Below are 22,847 nucleotides of genomic sequence, written 5' to 3'. Positions count from 1 at the left end.
GAACTAACTGTCTGGGGTCATCTCAAAACTGAAATGCACAACACCCACGTTAATACAAAAGAAGAACTGGAGCAGCGTGCCGTGCACTCTCGTGATGTTTACGAGATTATACTGGAGTGTTTGAAAGAATTCATAACTCACTGTGGAGACGACACATAAACACGCCCTTTAACAGGTGGCAGCGTACAGTATGTTACAATACACAATGTGCATTTCTTGTTAAGGTGGGTCAGGGACGAAATTCGAGCCCAATTACATAGAGGCTTAATAGAAAAGTTAACATTTAAAATACATTTGCACTAACATCTGATGCTGATGTTAGTGGCTGATCGTAACCACACAGTCGCGATCAGTTTACTGGAAGGTTTCAGCTTCTATAACTGCTGGTTTTCACCCTCACATTTTGCGCTATTAATAGTGATACATCCGGTACTTTGCCTAGGAAGAATGGAAGTAAGATAACAGTGATTAAGTCACGTACAGACAGTCGTAGTTCTGTTGTTCCATACACGGGTAAATGGAACAGGGAATACCTAATGATGGTATGAATCACCTCCTCCGCTAACTGTGAATTATTTTGAGGAGAATGCGTGCAGACGTACATTAAGCCATATTTCAGGCTAAACCATTTTTCTCGATACCATTGATTGGTTATTTGTACGACATTACTATTTTCGTTGGATTCTTCATGCCTTGAACTGCATACCGTAAGTAAAACATTATATATATATATATATATATATATATATATATATATATATATATATATATATATATCGAACCATTTTGATTAAATATATTTTCGTTAAATTTATTATTTTGTTGCACCATTCGCTGTGAAACAAAGGATCGTGTAAAATGTCGACTGATAGGCTCGTCTGGAAGAGTGAATTCGTGTCGCGCACGTGTTCCGAGGAAGGGCCAAGGTGAGTCCGAGGCTCCATTCCGGACATTCCGGTAGGAAGGGGTGCAGGAGGGGGTGCGTAAGCTGAGCCGCGGGCAGTGTCGCAACGCGCCTGCCGCCCCCGCCGCCGCCCCCGCCGTCGCCCTATTCGTGACCTATCGCCCCCACCTTTCCGCCGGCGTGTGAGCAGATCACATCGCCGCCGCAGTCGTGAAGGGCCGGCACAAAAAATGCGTAACCTACAGGGCGACGTAATCCACTTGCGGCGGGCGCATCCTCGCCCACATCTCTCCACACTCCGGTCCCCCCTCCCCAACCCCCCAGGCCAGCGGTGAAGACGCTCCGACACAGGAAGCGATTCGGTATAAAAGGGGTCCCTATCGAAGAGTCGGTCACCAGTTCACTCAGCCTCAGCACACAGGGTAGCAGGTGCAGTGGACTTGGAGCAGGACAACTCACTGGAAAGGAAACGACATGGCTTCTATCAAGGTAAGCGCCAGAATATAATATCCTTCAATCATGCTGTATAAGTACTGATCCATCTGAGATCACCTACGCCCACGATTTTAGCCGCACTCCAACACTTACATTTTCGTTGGAATACCTGTTATTCTTATTTCAACTTTTGTTGAAGAACAATGCACCTTTACGTTCTCCATCGAATCTTACTGATACGTCAGTTTTCTGTAGCAAACACTTTTTTAATAGTTTCAGTCCTTTGTTCTCCAGCTTTTGCAATTATGGGTGAAGATGTGCTAGAATATTTATACTTTATGCCCTGCCATTTCTCCAACAATTGATAATACAACATTATTTCGAATCAGCGTCATCATCATTATAATTACCATTGTCACTTTCTTCAAGCATTGTACACTTTCACCTGCTGAGAACGTCATTACTGCTCGTCTTTTTATAGAGTCTTTTGTCTGCCGCCTCCGCAAATGTTCCTCACCTGATAAATGCATTCCACTATTTATCTGTTTTGATGTAGATAACGTACAATCCAAACATATATATGTTAATTAAAGGAGAAAGTCCATATGTTAGCTTTTTCTAGGTCTTCCGAGGTAAACGAGGTGGACACTGCAAGAAGTACGCTCAGTCCCACCTTCGAAAAGCACAGACTCAACAATGAGACCTTATCTGTAGTGCTACGGTCGCAGGTTCGAATCCTGCCTTGGGCATGGATGTGTGCGATGTCCTTAGGTTGGTTAGGTTTAAGTAGTTCTAAGTTCTAGGGGACTGATGACCGCAGATGTTAAGTCCCATAGTGCTCAGAGCCATTTGAACCTTATCTGTAGTGATTAGTCTTACTCCTTCCGTGGAAAATAATCTGAAATTCAGCTCTAGTGACACTTTAAAATCAGACCCACCGCAACTTCTCTTCCATGTTACTGGTTGCTGTGACGCTTATCATTTCCGTTACTACTGGGGAAGCTGTGAACACCACAGGTTTCTGACTGAACACTCGTATACTCTGGCTGTACACGACACACAGGCTCGTGCATTGCATTTAGGAGACCCCATATGTTTGATAATAATTTGCCTGGTTGTAAATGATTTCTTTCCTCAGACACATGAACACCTTACCTCTTGATTTAGTTTTAATGTGTTTCATTCTCCAGTCCGATGTGCAGAGAAGGCAGATTGAGGTTCGGACATTGCTTCGATCAGCAAATCCCAGCGAAGTAGGAGAGGGAGAAAGGGTTCCCTATACAGTATTTAGCAGGCAGTTTCAAGGTCAGGCATTTGACTCGAAAATACGAGAAACTTCTGAAAACTTCGGTGGAACCCGGGAGATTAGAGCTATTTCTAATCTATATTTGGGATAGTTTATCCCAGACAAAAATATGGCGCATTGTTCTGTGTTTGCTTTTCCTGTATAGAAGAAGGTAACGCCGATGACTTGCTCGTCATTTTATGCAGTTTATCTCTCTTTATTTTAATTATTTTCATAACATCTTTCGGGAGGCTGGGAGTCGGCCAAAGATGTTCTAAACTGGGAAAATATGGCGTTGTATTTTAAGGGCACATTTGTAGTATAAATGAGAGGCGTAGATTAAGACAAAGCAACATGGCACCACCATTGACAGATAGTGTCCCATGTCACCCTGAGAAGTTATATGTACAGATCGTCTATGTTTCATTAGTTAAAGTAAATCTAACGGATTACAGAGGTATGATCTTCCAAGATTCGCAGTAGCAAGATTAATTAGACTGACTGATTACAGCTAACCGTGAATTTAATTTCATAACGAGACATGTGTCGTCTGTTAGAAACAGTGAACGGGAAGAAATGTCTCGAATTGCGTGTGATTCTAAGTGATCCGTGTTCGGCCATTCCGCCAGAGGTACTTCTCAGCAGTCTTGCCTGCTGTCAGTGACGAAAGAATAAAATGTCAGGGAGGCACCGAATCCAACCGCAAGAAGATGTAAGGTAGATGTAAGGAATCAATTGTTCAGTTATGGCTATTGTTTCAAAATGAAACTATCTTTCTTATTTACTCAGAAAGATTTGTATTACAACTCAGTTACGAAAGTTAGTGACAGAACGATCCTTTACGGGGCAACGAAACTTGCATTCGTGATTACGTCCATGCCCCTAATTCAGCCCAGAGAGACGAATGCGTGACATTGAAAGTGCCGCCAACGACTCATTAGTTGGGATATGGAGCTATAGATTGAGTGAGGAATCGCAGCGGTTAATATGGCACTCAGACGGGTGAAAGTAAACTTAATGAAAGATGGATGTTTAGTGACCGGTATTTACCCAATTGTTTTGTGAAAATTCTATGGAAGTGACGTCGAGGTTTATTTGTTTTTTGTGTTTTGGACGATGGCTGAACCAAATGTTTACGAACACATTTTAATACCACAATGTTTGGAGACATCCATCCGCTTTCTCTGTTGTCATGATATGTCTGCTCTTTCTAGAATGGCCATTGTATAGCGGTTGGATGTAAGTTAACTGTGCTTGCGAGAGTGATCTGCTGAAAGTGTCGACCTGAATAGTAAGCAACCAAATTTTGAACTGGAACGTCAGTTAAATGGCCAATTAATTGGTTCAAATGGCTCTGAGCACTATGGGACTTAACTACTACGGTTATCAGTCCCCTAGAACTTAGAACTACTTAAACCTAACTAACCTAAGGACAGCACACAACACCCAGCCATCACGAGGCAGAGAAAATCCCTGACCCCGCCGGGAATCGAACCCGGGAACCCGGGCGTGGGAAGCGAGAACGCTACCGCACGACCACGAGATGCGGGCGCCAATTAATTCATTCATAGACTTGTCAAATACTGCACATGATGGTAGAGGGGAATGAGGAGAAATCCTGCTTCCAGTTATTGAGAATAAACGATGTAATTGTAGCACGATGAGGTCTTGCAAGCTGTCAGTTCGTGACACATCTTTACATCGAGCTGCAAACCTTGTTAGAGATTTCCAACCACGTATTTCATATGTTAGTGTCCCATAAAAGCCCGGTTTATCTGTCAGGTATGGCTGTATAGGTTTTCACTGCAAACCCACACGCTGTGTTAAACCGTAGAGGTTCCCATTTTCAGCTGTGACAAAGAATTATATTGACAGGTTGTTGCTTGCTTTAAAAATCCGGAGAAAACTAGTAAGAAGAAACATGAGTAGTGGCGTGGGGAATGGCACCAGAAAGGAGGTAGAAAGGCGACAGCCATCCGTTAAATAAGCTGAGAATTGAACCAAATATTTGTAATAATTTTTTCCTTTCAAGTGATACTGTGTCTGAAGCTACGCCCAGTTACCACCAATTATCGAAAGAAAAGAAAAAATATATCCTTTCTTTCAGGAGTGCTAGTTCTGCTAGATTCGCAAGAGAGCTTCTGTAAAGTTTGAAAGGTATGAGACGAGCTACTGGCAGAAATGAAGCTGTGAGGACGGGTCTTGAGTCGTGTTGGGGTAACTGAGATGCTAGAGCACTTGCCCGCGAAAGGCAAAGGTCCCAATATCGAATCTCGACCCGGCGCACAGTTTTAATCTGCCAGGAAGTTTCAAAGATATGAAGATGAAAAAAACCATATCCGCTCAGGAGAAAATGAGAGCAAAGCTCAGGCTCTTCCCAACTCACTACTTGCTACGAGTGTAAATAGTTCCTCGCCCGGGAGAACTGCTTTGATCCTGCAGAAAATCAGATCAACAGTACAGTAGTACCAGATCGACGGCTCGCGAACGTAGTCTGGAGATATTTCAATTTTCAGTGAACCTTCCTAAATCGTTTATACTGTAACGACAGCTTCCTCTTCGCCGTCTGCCTCGACTTTTAGTTTTTCCACCAATTTTGTATGAGCAGCTCCTTGCTTTCCTCCACTGTGATACAACTTCTTACATTCACAAAGCAGGTTCCGATTTACACAGTTCAAAGAATTCGTCAGCAGCGTTCCTTTTACGACTCTACATGTTGGTGAACGAACACACTGTTTCAGAAATAAACTCCATTACAACTAGCAACATTAGTCCGCTGTCCGCCCCTGGTAGCTGAGTGGTCAACGCGACGAAATGTCATACCTTACGGCCCGGGTTCGATTCCCGGCTGGGTCGGTGATTTTCCGCTCAGGGAATAGGTGTTGTGTTGTCCTTATCATCATCATTTCATCCCAATCGACACGCAAGTCCCTGACGTGGCGTCAATTCGAAAGACCAGGCGAACGGTATACGGACGGGAGGCCCTAGCCACACGGCATTTCCATTAATACGCTGTTTTGAATTTGTCACATATTGCTGCGACGAAATAGGGAGATTTGCGAGCTCTAGACCTCAAATCTGTGCAGGTGGCACGTGCCCACTCTTCGATTCCTTCAACTGAACACGCAAAAGGATGTCAATTGGATTATTTTGTCTGTTTGTTTTATTTTATTTTAGGGCTCAAAAAATTCGATTATTCTCCGGTCATCTATACAGGGTGTAAACGGCAACTGTTTAGAAAGTATCGCTGTGGTGTATTTGAAGTCGTGACGAACAAAATGATACTTGACTTTTCTGTTATTTTTACCTCAAGAAATTGCGAATTTTAACAATATAAGATTAAAAAAACATTTCTGTTCTTCTTACTACGAGCTACTATGCTTGTAAGGGTTAAGCTTGGATGTAATTGTAAATGTAATTGGTTTTTGCATAACGCTTAAAAATGTATTTACACTAACGGGAAAGTTCCATTTAATAATGTTAACGAAATAGCCGACTAAGCCGGTAGCGTAAGGTAGAGAGAGAACAGTCAAAATCTCTCAGGCCGCGCATGCGCCGCCGCTTAGACGGCTTTGTAGGCCAATTTGAGATTCTTTCTCGACTTGATTGCCGCAAATATTCCACATCGCCAGTGTGATATGATCCACATAGTTACCGTCTACTCTCTATAGAGGCGCGTTCGCCCGGAAAATTTTATTGGCGTTCACATTCCGCTTCAACCACTACGGGTACAGCTGAAGAATTTCGAAACGTAGACTTTACATTCAGAAGTGAATTCGTCACTCACTATACGGTGACTTCTTTAACAAATAAATGTACGTGTGGGTGTAGATCACGATCGATCGTGTGCTGTAAAGTGGCCGCTTGCCGAGTGCCGAGCCCTCCTCTGCGGCGACAGTGACGGATAATTCGACACGGGCGACGACTCCACTGGGCCGGCGTGTAATGCAATGCGCTGATAGGCGCGGGGTGTGGGGCGCGGATACCGGCTTTCTCTGGCACAAGAGCGGAAGGCGCGCCCAAGGTCGCCTCCAGTCTCGTGTTCATGGGAGCTGCTCACGACGCAGGCCCGCTAAGAGCAGCGACACATCTCTCTCTTAATGCTCCCAGCAGATAGAGCCAGCCGCGGGAGAAGTAAACAAAGGCAAGGGGCCATTTCGAAATAAACCGGCCTCAGAAAACAGCGCGTGTTTTCTTTGATTGTGCGACTTAAAACGCGTGGCGGAAGGAATCCACAGGGGAAAAAAACAGAGCTGCTGCTTATCGGAGTCATTTAGCTTGAAGCTAAAATCGTGACGAGCAAACAGAAAAACAGCACGCGTTCCTTTTTTTTTTCTGAGCACTATGGGACTTAACTTCTGAGGTCATCAGTCCCCTAGAACTTAGAACTACTTAAACCTAACTAACCTAAGGACATCACACACATCCATGCCCGAGGCAGGATTCGAACCTGCGACCGTAGCGGACACGCGGTTCCAAACTGAAGCGCTTAGAACCGCACGGCCAAACCGGCCGGCACGCGTTCCTTAACTGATAGAATAGCCAGACAAACAGCTTCAAGGTACGCCAAGAGATTTATAAGACGGCTGTTCGGAAAGTAAGATCCCATCGATCGCGAAATGGAAACCAATGAAGCTTTCCATAGATGTGTTGGACGGTGTTACTAGTACGCCCGTCCATCGCGTCACGTTGCTCTTTTCAGTTCTGAGCGCACAGTGAGCACGTAAAGATGCCTAGAAGAATAGTATCTCCCGCCAAGTATGGGTGAGAGATTTCGCTTCATTTCATTTGCAGCCCACAAAACGTAGCTCTCGTGCTTCTGCTTCATGACAATTCTCGGCCGTACACTGCAGGGGCAATGAAGACGCTCCTGCAGCGTTTTCGATGGGATGTGTTTGATCACCGACCATAAGGCCGAACTTGGTTCAAAAATGGTTCAAATGGCTCTAAGCACTATGGGACTTAACATCTGAGGTCATCAGTCCCCTAGACTTAGAATTACTTAAACCTAGTTAACCTATGGACATCACACAAATCCATGCCCGAGGGAGGATTCGAGCCTGCGACCGTAGCAGCAGCGCGGTTTCGGACTGAGCCGCTCGTCCACTGCAGCCGGCCCGAACTTGGCTCCCTCTGATTTTCATCTCTGCTCACATGAACCACTGTCTATTAAGACAATATTTTGACGCGGACAACAAGGTGCCGATCGGCGCAGAGAATTGGCCGAAAGCACAGAAGGCTGCACTGTGTGACAGGGGTGTTGGGAAGTTGATACAATCCTACGACAAATTTCTTTGATATTCTGAAGCTAACAGGAATAAAATACAGGAGCGAATGATTATTTAAAAAAATTTACAGAAACGAGACAGCAGTTATAAGAGTCGAAAGACAGGATTGGGGAGGCGTTGTTGAGAACAAATTAGACAGGGTTGTGGCCTATACGCGATGTTAATCAATCTGTACATTGAGCAAGCAGTAAAGGAAACCGAAGAGTAAACTGTAAAGGAAAGTAAAGTTCTAGGAGAAGAAATAAGAATTTAGAGGTTTCCTTTGTCATTGTAATTCTGTCAGAGACGGCAAAGAAGCTGGAAGAGCAGTTGAACAAAATGGATAGAGTCTTGAAATGCGATTATAAAATGAATATTAACAAAATTAAATAAGGGTAACTAAGTGTAATCAAATTACTTCAAGCGACGCAGAGGGAATTAGATTACGATCTGAGAAACTAGAAGTTTTATGTGAGTTCTGGTATGTGGGGAGTAAAATAACTAATGAACAATAGCAAGGTAATTATTACTGAAAAAGAGGAATTTGTTAGTGTTTCAGATAAATTCAAGCCTTAGGAAATATTTTCTGAAAGTATTTGTCTGCAGTATAGCCTTGTACGGAAGTGAATCGTGGACGATAAGCAGTTCAGAATAGAAAAGAACAGAAGCTTGTGGAATGTGGCGCGACAGAAGAATGCTTAAGATTGGATGGGGAGATCGAATAACAAATGAGAAAGTACCGAGCAGATACGGAAAAAAGTAATTTATAGCACAACTTGACTAAATGAAGGGATAAGTTGATAAAAACACATCCTGAGGTATCACGGAATTGGCATTGTGAAAAGGGAAGGAAGTGTGGGGAGCAAAAACTGTAGAGGGAGATCAGGAGATGAACTCAGTAGGCGGGTTCAGATGAATGTAGATTGCGGCAGTTATCCAGAGATGAAGAGGCTCACAGAAGACAGGTTATGACGGACAATTTTCAAACCAGTCTTCGGACTAAGGACAACAACAATTCTCAGTGTTACTATAAGCGGATGAGGCTTTTATCTGTGGCGAAGTCATAGAGCTAAAAAATTGTAGCGAAATGCAGAAAGACTCGCAAAGGGTTCACGCATGCTGTAGGTATTGGCATTGACCTCCCAAAAGACACAAATATAACATACTGCACATTCATACATTATGATGAACAGCTGAACATTTACCTTACGTACATAAAGGACTCACGATAAATTTTACAGGAGAAGAATTCCCTTTAGCAACAATTTCCTTTTCGGATTACGTGTTTGATATCGGTAGCTGAAACCGAGGCAGTAAAAACAGTTTACTTCTCACTTTCCGCTTGGTGAGTTAAAGGTACCTCAAACAATTTTTGACTTCTTTTAAATGTTATTTCATTACAACAAGTATTTCACTCAGCTGACGTAAATACGCTGAGGTGACGAAAGTCATGGGATACCACCTAATAAAGTGTCGGACCTCCTTTAGCTGCCGTGCGGGATTAGCCGAGCGGTCTAAGGCGCTGCAGTCATGGACTGAGCGGCTGGTCCCGACGGAGGTTCGAGTCCAACCTCGGGCATGGGTGTGTGTGTTTGTCCTTAGGATAATTTAGGTTAAGTAGTGTGTAAACTTAGGGACTGATGACCTCAGCAGTTAAGTCCCATAAGACTACACACACATTTGAACATTTTGAACCTCCTTTAGCTCGGCGTAGTGCGTCAACTCGGCGTGGCAGGGACTCAACAAGTCGTTGGAAGTCCCCTGCAGAAATATTTAGCCATGCTGCCTCTGCTGTTGTCCGCAACTGCGAAAGTGTAGCCGGTGCACGATTTTGTGGGATTCATGTCGGGCGATGTGGGTGGCCGTATCGTTCGTTCGCATTGTCCACAATTGTCCAACAATTGCGAAGAAATTTGTCCCGATGGCATGGCGCATTGTCGTCCATAATAATTCCTTCTATGAATGGCTGCAGATGGTCTCCAAGTACCCGAACACAAGAATTTCCAGTCAAGTATCGGTTACACAGCCCACACCATTATGGAGTCACAACCAGATTGCACAGTGCCTTATTGACAACTTTCATGGCTTCGTGGGTTCTGCGCTACACTCAAATCCTACCATCAGCTCTTATCAACTGAAATCGGTACTCATCTGACCACCGTCTAGGTTCTAACCTATTTGGTCACGAGCCCTGGAAAGGCGCTGCATGTGATGTCAGGCTGTTAACAGAGACACTCGAGTAGCTCGTCTGCTACCATACCCCATTAACGTCAAATACGGATACATTGGTCGCAAGAACTACGTTTATTTCTGCGGTTATTTCATGCCTTGTTGCTTGTCTGTTAGCACTGACAACTCTACGCGAAAACCGTTACTCTCGTTCGTTGAGTGAAGGCCGTCGGTCACTGCTTCGTCCATTGTAAGAAGTAATGCCTGAGATTTGGTATTCTTTGGACACTCCCGGAATATTGAATTCCCTAACGATTTCTGAAATGGAATGTCCCATGCGTCTAGCGCCAACTAACATTCAAAGTCTGTTAACCCCCGTCGTGCGGCCATAATCGCGTCGGAAACCGTTTCACATTTGTCATCTGAGTACAAGTGACGGCTCCGCCAATGCACTGCCCTTTTATACCTCGTGTACGCGATACTACCGCCATCTGTGAACGCTCATATCGCTATCCCATGACCTTGTCATCTTAGTATAATAACCACTTCTCTGCGGAGTTTAATGCTCGAAGTGGTCACATCATTCATAAGATCTTAATTTCCGACTCTACTGTTACAAAATTATAGTTTACATAGTCATTGCTCTCTATTGTTGAGTTCGTGGTCCCTGATTCTTAACCAGCAACTTTGTTTCCTTCTTACGTTATGCGGTTTTAGGCAAGGGAACAACGATACATACACGTAGTTCTGGTCTCCAAAGCATTGGTGCTTCATATAGACGTAAGTAGTTCGATTCCCGGTATTGGAAGATGTATTTTCTGTGGAATTTTATCGACAATTGAAAGAACCATTCCTGGATACTACGCTTTAGGCATATTTTAAGAGATAGGTGCAATACCTCCGTGCAGTGCGCTACGGAGAGAAGATGGGACATTGTTGCATATAGCCTCAACATACATTTGCTTCGATACATATCTCCGTTATCAACCCTATCACATCTATCCAAAAATAAAAACAAAGGATTCAATCACTGTTTACATATATCTCTCTCTGTGCCTCTTAGGCTCATGCAGATACAGAAAAAAAGACACACACACACACAAAGATGTGTGAAATACATGATAGTTAAGTATCATTTTCATTTTTACATTGATTTCTATTACTGTATAATAGTTCCCTAGATGTTGTTGTTTCAGTCACCTGCCCTAAGGATTAAGTACTCCATTCCTGCCTCTTGCCTGATCGGAAACTACCTTGTTACTGAATCTTTATAAATGGTGTTTCAGTTTTATATATTTCTAGGGTTGCAGAGCACTGAATCATCAATTGTTACTCAAGGACAAGGCATTGAATCAAACGTCTAGAGGTGACAGATCGTGTCATGGGGAACAACTTTTATCAGAGACAAAATGTTTGCTGATGCTTTGCAGCGACCTGAGATGTCTTTTAGAATTGGTTATGCTCCTGAGAGGTGGCAGGATGTAAGCAGGCTGCAGTGTTAATGTGCAGTTTGTGTTGCCTATAATACTCCGATTAGAGACACTCATTGTTAAGGTTTTTTTGTTGGAGATTACTCTACCAATTTGCTGGGTAGGTAGTATACAGATTCAGCACACCTGTTTAGTATACCCTGCTAGTTCAGTGAAATATCATCAACAAAGGGCCGTTGAATTCAACGACAGATGGCCGCTGTGGCCGAGCGGCTCTAGACGCTTCAGTCCGGAACCGCGTGACTGCTACGGTCGCAGGTTCGAATCCTACCTCGGGCATGGATGTGTGTGATGTTCTCAGGTTAGTTAGGTTTAAGTAGTTCTAAGTTCTAGGGGACTGATGACCTCAGATGTTAAGTCCCACAGTGCTCAGAGCCATTTGAACCATTTTTGAATTCAACGACAAGACCCCTAGCGTCGCCGGGTAACACAAGCGAATATTTTGTCTGTAACGGAGGAATTTGTTCCTAATACCATTTGATACAAAAAGACTTTGAAACACCCGGTATGTTTATGAGCGAGTGTCTGTCTATGTGTGTGTTCTTCCACATCAGGAAATTAGGCAGTAAAATTCTGATTCACTGCAAGTCGTCGCCTACCGTACTGTAAACAAGAGGCTCAACGGCGTCTGAGTCAGCAGCTGTTTGTTTGGGCGGCAGGTGGCGCTGGCTGTGTGCTGTCTGTTGGCGGCTACTTCGGTCCGCGCGGCGCTGCTGCCCTCTGGCAACACGGGCTTCAGCCGAGGCAGCACCACCGGAGGCGGCAACGGCTACGGCGGCGCCGCGCCCCCAGCCGGCGGCTTCGGCGGACCCAGCGGCGGTGACAATGGCGCTGTGAGTACTCGCTAACACGTACCTCGGCAGAAACGCTACTTGTCCACTAACCGAAGACTGTCAGACGACCTAGCTCAGGAAGAGAAAGGAAAGGAACGAAGAGCGCTATGGCATTGTCAGCTGGGAAGTTACGAGAGGTTGTTCAACCCCCTTATTGGGAAGGTTTACCTTCCTCCAATGGTTCCTCTTCACGAGAATTGTCTCTCAAGTGCATCTATTGAGTATATGTAACTAATGGGCGTGCTTATAGTGTGAGGTCGCGTTTGGGTTGTATGACGACGAGAGAAGGGAGAGGTGCCGACACACAGCAGCCTCCTCTGAAATGGCAGCAGTGTGGGCACCAGGCTTAGCATCCAAGTCCGGCAGAGGTATCAGCACTTGTCGTGTAGCCTCATTTCATGAGACACTGTGGAGAGGTTTCCAATTTCAGCCAGGAAATTGGGATGATATCTGTAGGTCAAGAAGTTTACACTGTGACCTCTGCTCCTTTTGTTGACCAAATATTGATGGTGGGCATTCCTTTCAGAACCACCACCACATTCAGTATTCGAACTGTCTACGGGCGAGTTAACCGCCACCGCATAGTCTTCGGTTATTGACCTCAGATACGGGACGCGCAAAGAGGTGCATTTGAAATGTCGAGGAAAATGAGAAGGTTTGTGTAAGAACCCTTTAGCAAATGACATTTATATGTTACTCGACAAAACAAAACTGACCATTATTATTGTTCTTCTTTGTATACGTACAATATTCCGCGTCAGTGCTATTTGGTGTAGGGCCCACTACCTTAAGCAATATTTTAGGGTGGGTACCACGACAGTTTTGTAAGCCATCGCCTTTGTAGAGTGATTTCATTTGCCCAACATCGTGTGTCACCCGAATTACCTACAACAGAACCTATGTGAACATTCCTACCCACATCCTCACAAATTGGTACAGGCACTTATTTCGTTGTGTTGACATATAATAAGCGGAAAAACAGTCAACGATAGCATATTACTCGTGGTTGTGACTCATGAAGACTGTTGTAGATTGTGAATTAGAAGCACAGTAAAGCTGTCCTCAACCCAGAAGTTAGACTGAACTCCACAGCACTTTACTAGGAATGGTGCTGTTCCTACCTCCCTCCGATCAACGACCTGATTTACCTAACGAGTTAGAGAAAGATTGCAAGATAGACTACGATGCAGATAGGCATTTCCCATGTACGCAAATCATTGCCAGAGATGCAAGTGATGCGAAAAGTATGAGCACTGTCAGAGATTGAACCCCGAGCTTGTTGGAAGGCTTCTTGACGTTTGAGCAATTTTTCACAGAGGCACACAAATCAGAAGTCGGGAAGCTAATGATGGCTACCTGATGAAATCCTTTCCTTCGTTTGCTATTTCTTAAAGGAGTGGTCACAAGCTACTCAGTCATCCTTTTTGCCATTATTGTAACATATAAAAAAAATGTCTGGATACGAGTTAAAAGCCAGAATTTCGGAAAATATACAGCGTTCAACAGTGATGTACTCGTAGTTTGGAAAAACAGAACCATAGGACAGATTTACTCTCGCTGCTTTAGTGACAAAGCTACAAAGAGGTAAAGTTTTCAATATAAATTTTCGAGACTGGATGTAGTAGAGCAAGCCAGGGGAGCCTACACCGCGTCTCTTCGTTTATTCCCGATGCTTTTTTCCAGTAAGGTAGGTGATAGGTTCAAATACCGGTGGCAGCGAGAACTAACTTGACCACGGAACGAGGTGGAGCCACCCTCCAGTATAAAGTAGAGGGCACGGAAAGTGATCGGGGAAAATGCCTTCGTGCGTGGCCGCGATTGCTCACTGTTACTGTCATTGAATTAATTGACGATGAGAAGGAAAGGTGGGGGGGAGGAGGCAGTGCTCACGGAAAAGGTGATGTGTGAGCAACATGTTTCAGGTGAGTAAGTCGACAGTATGCAAATCACCGAAAGAAGTACAAGATTCAAAGTGGAATGGAGCTCAAGCTACTATCACGAAAGAAGAAGAAGCAAAGTCTACACAAGAATCCCAGTGACGATATGGTTAAATCGGTTATTTGACAGTTAATTCTGCTACATTATAAACGACGAAAAGCAATACCAATTTTGCAAAAACCATTGTACATTTTTGTCTCGGTGAAATGTCCTGCTTCGATATTTGTTTTTAAAAAGTGCCAGAATACTGTGTGAACGAGGCGACAAAATATAAAAAATGCGCACTGCAATAGATTTCTACAATAAAATGAAGCATCAGAACTAAAGCCGTCGTCGTTTCTTGAGACTAGGCATGGGTTTATACACAATATACCGGGAATAAATGTCAGAGTGACAGAGTGCGATGACTACTGTTATACAAAAATACCGGTCACTGCTTAATCGTTGCTGTATGCAGGGTATTGGCCGCACAGACATGGAGCAAGTTATCAGCGCTCCACTTGCAAGAATACTGGGGTATATACCGTTTCCACCTCCTCTCACTGTTTTATGCTACTGTCATCCTGACCGGGTCTTCAGTTCACTTTGCCGAGTAGTACCCTTCTATCATCAGGTTCATCTTTACGCTACAGACTTGCTCTCAGAATATCGACCTTGCTTCAGTTTTGTTTGAGAAATTACACCGGTTCACTTTTCGCTTGCAACTACCTCCAATATCCCCTGTTCTTCGCAGTTGTGCAGGTTCGAGCCAAAATTGTGTCGCTCAGCTGCTACGTCAGTGTTGACAAACACACTGTCTTCGCAGAATAGCAAACTGTATTACTGTTTAGTATGATGGAAAAATGACGTTTATCCTAAACTTCAACGCAGCAATATTTGTGCTTCATGTAGCACCAAAAGACGATCTAAACTGTATCCAAAACATGAGAATAAAACCGCTATGCTGCACATAGGTAATAAACACATCCTCAGGCTTCGTATGTGGACGAGTATGTGGTCACTGCGTCTCTCTCCTTGACCTTAATTTTGACTTTCCCAATTCGGAGCCGCTACTTTTTCTTCAAGCTATTCCCCGGTTGTCCTCACAATATGCAGTGGGCTGCATCCAAGGCCTCCAACCAAACTTAACCGCTTGATAGAACCGGGGTCAACCCGCCCTCTCTGCGAGGCAGTCACCCTCCGACCTCCAGGTGACGATGTCGAACAGAATTCTGCAAATGATGTTTTCTTATTCAAATCTGACAGTGGCGTGCAGCTACTAGTCCTGACGTGTGACTTGACATTTTCATTATCTGATAGACAAATTTCCCTGCTAGTAATGAGGCATACTTTTCTACACCAAAAATTTTTGTTTTTAAAGCGTTGTTTCTCGTCTTCGTCGAACACTTAAGCCTAAAAATATGCTAAAGATTGCAAATCAGTCTTTTGGCAAAAATACTGAAACCATTTTGCTATGAATGAAAGCGCTTACAGTACGGCACTGATTTAAGTCAGATAGAATATCTTTAACTGGTGTCAAGCATATATGCGACGACTCTAAGCTCCATTTTGAGATGTGCAGTGTGCTTCAGAGCCCATCTGAGTAAAGTTTATCTTTAATTTGTCGCTCTATTCCAGATACGGATAACGTGGAACTCGTGTTTACAGCAAACACTATAATAAAGATAATCTACTTCACTGATATAAGAAAGAGTCTCAATTGCTTTAACTGCATTCAAGGTACGTGAATTTGATGCATTTTTGGATAATTCCAGCAAAATACATTCCCTTGGAGAGCCAGAATGAGGAGAAGGTAGGGTAAGTTCTGTCGGTATTTATGTAGCCATGACAGTTCATTGAAGGTGGTTGATTTTCCGTGTCTTAATTGTTTCATTTCAAGGTCTCATAAACAACTTACTATTCAGCTTCCCGTCGAATTTCGAGACTGATTCTCTGTCCTGGACGCAATGATTTTACAATAAACATTAGATTTCATTTCGACATTCCCATACAAGATTATTCAAGGAACTTAATGTAATTCGTCAGGTTTCTAGGCAGCTGTTGGATTATATTTGTCCTGTAGAATTCGTTCACTGTCTTCAAGACTAACTTCACAACTAACTTCACTACGATAAGACAAACTTATTACTATGATACGATCGCCTCCAGAGTGGCGGAGTGTCAAGCTTGATTGAAGTACGGTAGGAAGTACGATTTCGTCAACTTTCCTACCCACTCTCTGCCTCTTGTCTAGACAGTAGCGGCTGACCAAGTTCCGTGAGACTCTGAAGGGCAGATTACTCTTACACTGTTGTCAGGCGCAACGAATAGCTAGCAAAAGGCGTACGCAACGAGGTCTGCAGAGGCCATTCAGCACCTTTCACCTGGCCGGCTGATCAAACACCAGAAATGTCATGGCGGCCGCCGCGTTGGGCCAGCGCGGACCCTCTGAGAAGCGGGCCTCATCAGATAACATTGTTCCTCAGGATTCGACAGGCGGGGTTGCGCTGAACAGCCGATCACTCGCGCGGGATGTTCCGCCAGCGGGAGGATGCGACGCGTGGCAAAGGTCGGATCGCTTTCACCCTGAGTCACCAGGCGTCCACAGTCACATTCACCGCCGCGGGTCGCGTCCCCCCGTGAGCAATGCGCCGTCGACCCAGCTCTGTGGCGGCCTACTTCCCATGGAACACCGGAAACTCCTCCTCTTTGCTCACTGTCTCGATAGCCGTGTGGTCAGCGCGGCGGATTCCCAGCGGAGTCGGAGATTTGCTCTCCTCCCGGACTGAGTGTTGTGTTGTCCTTAGGTTCGTATCGTCGTAACTGACATAACGCTATCAAGATGGCTGTATGGGTACGTCCCGAAAGCCAATAAATTAAAAAAAGAATTTCAGATACTCAGATTGGTGGACCGTCAAATGTTTTTATGCTGCCGGCTAATTAAATCGCAACATTAGGAACGATAACAAGTAACGAAAATTTGCTTACTGCATCTGTACAACAGAGAAGGAAGAATATAGAATTTAACTAGTAGGTGACCTGACAGTATGCAAGAGACGAATCTGGTAGTAACAACAGCTACAACCGGAATGGGCATCGAGTCGAACTGAGCTTCGATGACAGAAACGGGCACGTCATTCCACTCTGCGTCATCTAAATTCCAGAGTTCATCAGTGAACCTGTCGTGTACCGAATAATACACCACGCCATCACAGTAGAGGCTGGTCCCGTAAGACGGCGACGAATTTAAAGTGGAAAGCTTCACTATCAATGGAGCCCGCAAACACGAATACGTCCGTCGTGATGGCGTACATGGAACTGGGTCTCGTCTGAAAAGACGACGTTGTGCCGCTCCTGTGTGCTGTGTTGTTGGGTTCACTGTTATCGGCGCATCTGTGTCTGCTGTTGCTCCAAGGGAAGCTGCTTCAATGGTCTGTACTGACAATCAGTAGCGCTGTAAATATCTTCGTACTGTCCATGCGGATATCTGTCTTCCTGCAATCAAGCTCATTCCCTGGCTGAAGATATGTGACGTGGTTGAACGGTCCTGCATATCTGCCCGGACAATATGTTAGTCCTCTTGGGTGCTATTCCCCTATTCGTTCAGGGCAGTTGAAATGTTGTATCTCGTTCAAAAAATCATCCTCCAGAAACCATTGATTCCATATTCGAGTGACGGGGTACCGCCTAAGGCCAGCAGCAGTATCGCTATAAACCGCAGTCTCTTCATCACGATCTCGCCGCTGTATAATTTCAGCATGTGTGGGTGACAACGTTTCGTTATTGTGAAGACAAGATTCAAATGCGATTTCTGAATGAGAAACCCGCTTCCTAGTCTTTCCTTAAATAAAGAACATAGATTGTGCCACTCATACGTACCACTGACTGCTGAAGTGCTAATCTTTTGCATAGGAATGTTGAAGCATAAAGTACAATTCATGCCACTTTGACATTGTTCCATTCTGCCTTCATGATACTGGAGTATTAATGGCTAGCACCGTAACTGGAAACGTGCTGTCACTTAAAGTTTTACACTAATAAGCATTTACTGTCAGACCCACCCTGTTCTTCACGAATACATCGTTGTTGAACGACCAAAGGGAAACACGAACAATTTGTGCAACGTTTCTTTTCTACGTAACGAAAGAGAAATCTCCTTAAATTTGGATATACACAAGTTAAAGTCTATAATAAAGAGAAAGAACCCGGTGCTACTCGATTACAAGTATGGTTATGAAGACCTGAAGTTCGCCACATACTGTAAGTATTTAGGGGTAACGCTGGGAAGGGATATCATTTGGGTGGAAGAAGTAAATCGCTACCAGAAGATCAGAATGAAACACTCAGACTTCTTGGAAGGGTTTTAGGGAAAGCACACAACATCTGCAAAAGATACCCCATATAAAAGGTAGTGCCACCAATTCCAGGCAAGCATCCCAGTATTTGGAGAAGGTACGGACCACATAGGCATGAGAGTGGAAATTGAACGAATTCAGAGTCGCGCAGCTAGCACCATAACGGGTTTGTCTAGGTTATACGAAAGAGTAACACAAAAACTCAGGATATAGCACTGGTATCTTAGGACGAAAAGCGAGATTGTTCTGATAGGTATGTATAGACGACCGGAATTCCAGCAATACTGGACTACAACTCTGCTCCTGTCATCGTATATCTCGTGTGGGGACCATGAGAATAAGAGAAGGAAAATGCTGCACTCACATAGGCATATACAGAGTTATTTTCACAAGTTGTGACATAGTCCCGAAAAAGTTTTCAGCGATCCAGTAAAATATTTGTTCCATTATATTTCTTGTCTTGGATCACAATGTTTGTTTGTAATCAGGTTATTAATTTTGGTCTGAAGATGGTTATTACCGACCGAAATTAATAACCTGATAAAAAAACATAGTGACCCACGACTGGAATAATAATAAAACAAGTGATTTTTGTGACTCGCTCAGTACGTCGAGTACGATAGTAATTCGTTGATATTGGTACGAGGTACCTCTTGCCAGGCACTATACATGGCGTTGCTGAATATACAAAAGTTCCGTGTTCTGGCCCAGACGGGCCATTTGGGGCCGATCGATCGCCGTGTCTTCCTCTGCGCTATGGAAGGGCACTGGATCAGTGCACTGACTCCTGGCCGTTCTCGACTTTCTGGACCATGGAGCAGCTACTTCTCACGAAACTAAGTGTAGTACCGGGACTGGAACCCAGATCCTCTGTATAGCAGTCAATCACGCTGAACACCGACCTAGGATAGTGGCCTTGGTGAATGTACGGGGTACATTATAAATAGCAGCGAATACTGACACTGGTGAAGATACTCGATTTTAGCAGCTAAAACGTTGCAGTAAACATGGACTCACAAACGGAAATGCATGGTTATGAGCTACCACTGATTTTTGTATAATTCACTGCCCTCGTTAATCCAAATATACGTATCTGAAAAGCGAACTTTTCGATTAAGTCCTCGCCTGTCCCTGGGATCTAGCGTTGTGTAAGCTGAGGAGTCAACAAAATATTTTCGCATTCGGAGGAGAAAGTTGGTGACTGAAATTTCGTAAAGAGGAACGCCTTTGATATAATTATGTCCACCCCAAATCCTGTATCATGTACCTGACACGTTGTCCCCTATTTCTCGATAATACAAAACGTGCTGCCCTTCTTTGAACTTTCTTGATTTACTCCGTTAATCCCATCTGGTAAGGATCCCACAGCGCGCATCAGTAATCCAAGAGGACGGAAAAGCGTATGTAGGCAGCTTCTTTAGTAGATCTGTTCCATTTTATAAGTGTTCTGCCAGTAAAACTCAGTCTTCGGTTCGCCTTCCTCCTCCCCCCCCCCCCCCACACACACAAACATTTTCTGTGTGTTCTTTCCATTTAAAGTTGTTCGTAATTGTAATTCCTAGGTATTTAGTTGAATTTACAGCCTTGGGATTTGATTGTTTTATCGTTTAACTGAAGTTTAACGGATTCGTTTTAGCACTCATGTGGATGACTTCACACTTTTCATTATTTAGGGTTAATTGCGTATTTTCGCACCATCTAGATATCTTATCTAAGTCGTTTTGCAATTGGTTTTGATTTTCTGGTACTTTGCTAGACGATGAACAACAGTATCTTCTGCAAACAACCTAAGACGGCTGCTCAGACTGTTGCCTAAATCGTTTATATAGATGAGAAACAGCAGAGGGACTATCACACTATATTGGGGAACACCAGAAATCACTTCTGTTTTACTCGATCACTTTCCGTCAGTTACTACGGACTGTGACCTCTCTTACAGGAAATCACGAATCCATTCGCATAACTGAGACAGTATTGCCCATAAGCAAGCAATCTGATTATAAGCCACTTGTGACGTACGGTGTCAAAGGCCTTCTGGATATCCAGAAATAAGGAATCAATTTGAAATTCTTTGTCTATAGCACTTAACCCTTCGTGTGAGTAAAGAGGTAGCTGTGTTTCGTAAATCCGCGATGACTATGTGCGAATAGACCGTTCTCTTCGAGGTAATTCGTATGTTCTAACACAATATAGGTCCAGAATGAGATTTTCACTCTGCAGCGGAGTGTGCGCTGATATGAAAGTTCCTGGCAGATCAAAACTGTGTGCCGGACGGAGACTTGAACTTGGGACCTTTGTCTTTCGCGGGCAAGAGCTCTACCAACTAAGCTACCCAAGTACGACTCACGCCTCGTCCCCACAGCTCTACTTCTGCCAGTACCTCGTCTCCTACCTTCCAAACTTTACAGTGGTCCAACTAAAACATTCATGTTTCTTTACGTACTACACAAATATTTAATGAAAATGGGGGTTCCTATTAAAAAAAAACGCAGTTGATATCCGTTTGACCTATGGCAGCGCCATCTAGCGTGCCAACCATAGCGCCATCTGGTTTCCCCCTTCAAGCTAGACGAGTTTCGTTCCTTGTAGTTTTTTCGTTTGATGCTTATTTCGAGAGATATTTGACCCGGCCACTATCAAAGGACCACCCTGTATGGTTGTTGAGCAGCATTAGCATACTCTGAACGGAACCTAATTGGTCTACAATATGTAGTGGAAGAAACACTTTTACTAGTGATTGAAGTTTCTTCACTACTCCGAGGATATCTACCTCTTAAGTTGCTCATATTGGTCAGCAACCGCTGTGCTTGGTGTGTTGCAGCCGCAGCCGTACAACTTCCAGTACGAGGTTCGCGACCCGGAGAGCGGCAACGACTACAGCCAGCAGGAGAGCAGCGACGGGCAGACGGTGACGGGCCAGTTCCAGGTGCTGCTGCCCGACGGCCGCAACCAGATCGTGCGCTACTCGGCCAGCGACGCCACCGGCTTCGTGGCTGACGTGCAGTACGACGGCGGCAGCCCCGGCGGCGCCTCCCTCGGGGGCGGCCAGCGGCCCGGGGGCGGCGCCGGCCCCCAGGCCCCCGGAGGCGTCTACCTGCCCCCCGGTCGCAAGTAGGCCGACCCGCCGCTCCGCCCACCGCCTAGCGCTGTGACACGCGCCGTCGCAGCCTCTCCCGCCACGGCCAGTCTCGATACGCCTATCTGCCAGGCAACACAGTGTCGTCCCGTCCAGTTTGTGCTTAATGTCTACGGCAATACTTCGCTATAGCTCGCATTTGTATGTATTACTTAGTACAAACACCTCTTCGCAGTAAATCCCTGCCCTTCTCTAATGTCTGTCTGTAACGAGTGATTGGGGCAGATAAGGTATCTGTGGAGAGATTGAGTTTGTGTTTGTATTTAAAGGCAGGGTGCTGGAGGTAATATATGTTTTCTAGTAAATAAATGAGCAGAAAGTGCTGCAAACAATTTGTTGAATTTTTTCTATTTACACTCCACCGTTTCCACATTTCCATCAACAACCGCATGGCAGTTATAATGATACCTCCTCATATCGAATCGGCTCTACTTTTGCCCGACGTAGTGCTCATTTCGATGTAGCATAGACTCAGAAGTCGTTGGGAGCCCCCGCAGAAAGACTGACCCATGCTGCCTATATAGCAGTCCATAATTGCGAACACGTGAGGCAATATTGACCCTACGACTTATCTTAGAAAATAGATTAAGAAAAGGCAAACAAATTTCTCTAGCATTTGTAGACTTAGAGAAACCTTTTTTTTGACAATGTTGACTGGAATACTCTCTTTCAAACTCTGAAGGTGGCTGGGGTAAAATACAGGGAGCGAAAGACTATTTACAATTTGTATAGGAACCAGAAAGCAGTTACAAGAGTCGAGGGGCATGAAAGGGAAGCATTGGTTGGGAAGGGAGTGAGACATGGTTGTAGCCTATCCCCGATGTTATTCAATCTGTATATTGAGCAAGCAGTAGAGGAAACAAAATAAAAAATCGCAGTTGCATTTAAAATCCATGGAGTAGAAATAAAAACTTTGAGGTCCACCGATGACATTGTAATTCTGTCAGAGACAGCAAAAGGACCTGAAAAAGCAGCTAAACGGAATGGACAGTGTCTTGAAAGGAGGATATAAGATGAACATCAACAAAAGCAAAACGAGGATAACGGAATGTACTC

At 44.4% G+C, this 22,847-nt stretch overlaps 1 protein-coding gene across 1 annotated transcript; it reads left to right on the top strand.

The window, feature by feature from the left end:
• The first annotated feature begins 1,307 nt into the window (after positions 1-1,307).
• On the top strand, positions 1,308-21,770 carry LOC126088394 (pro-resilin-like). The gene is made up of 4 exons (XM_049906534.1): positions 1,308-1,393; positions 12,210-12,383; positions 21,477-21,683; positions 21,732-21,770. Exons 1-4 carry the CDS (start codon positions 1,379-1,381, stop codon positions 21,768-21,770), a joined length of 435 nt encoding a protein of 144 aa, XP_049762491.1. The 5' UTR covers positions 1,308-1,378.
• Positions 21,771-22,847: the final 1,077 nt, after the last annotated feature.

This window comes from Schistocerca cancellata, chromosome 6 (genome assembly GCF_023864275.1).
Source record: "Schistocerca cancellata isolate TAMUIC-IGC-003103 chromosome 6, iqSchCanc2.1, whole genome shotgun sequence".
In the NCBI taxonomy this organism is placed as follows: domain Eukaryota; kingdom Metazoa; phylum Arthropoda; class Insecta; order Orthoptera; family Acrididae; genus Schistocerca; species Schistocerca cancellata.
This window is presented reverse-complemented; position numbering and strand designations above follow the sequence as displayed.

What these genes read in the sequence shown, in the direction of transcription:
- LOC126088394 (XM_049906534.1), top strand. An exon ending in GCGGCGGTGACAATGGCGCT is followed by an intron (nt 12,384 to 21,476) that starts GTGAGTACTCGC and finishes GGTGTGTTGCAG; the next exon opens with CCGCAGCCGTACAACTTCCA. An exon ending in ACGGCGGCAGCCCCGGCGGC is followed by an intron (nt 21,684 to 21,731) that starts GCCTCCCTCGGG and finishes GCCGGCCCCCAG; the next exon opens with GCCCCCGGAGGCGTCTACCT.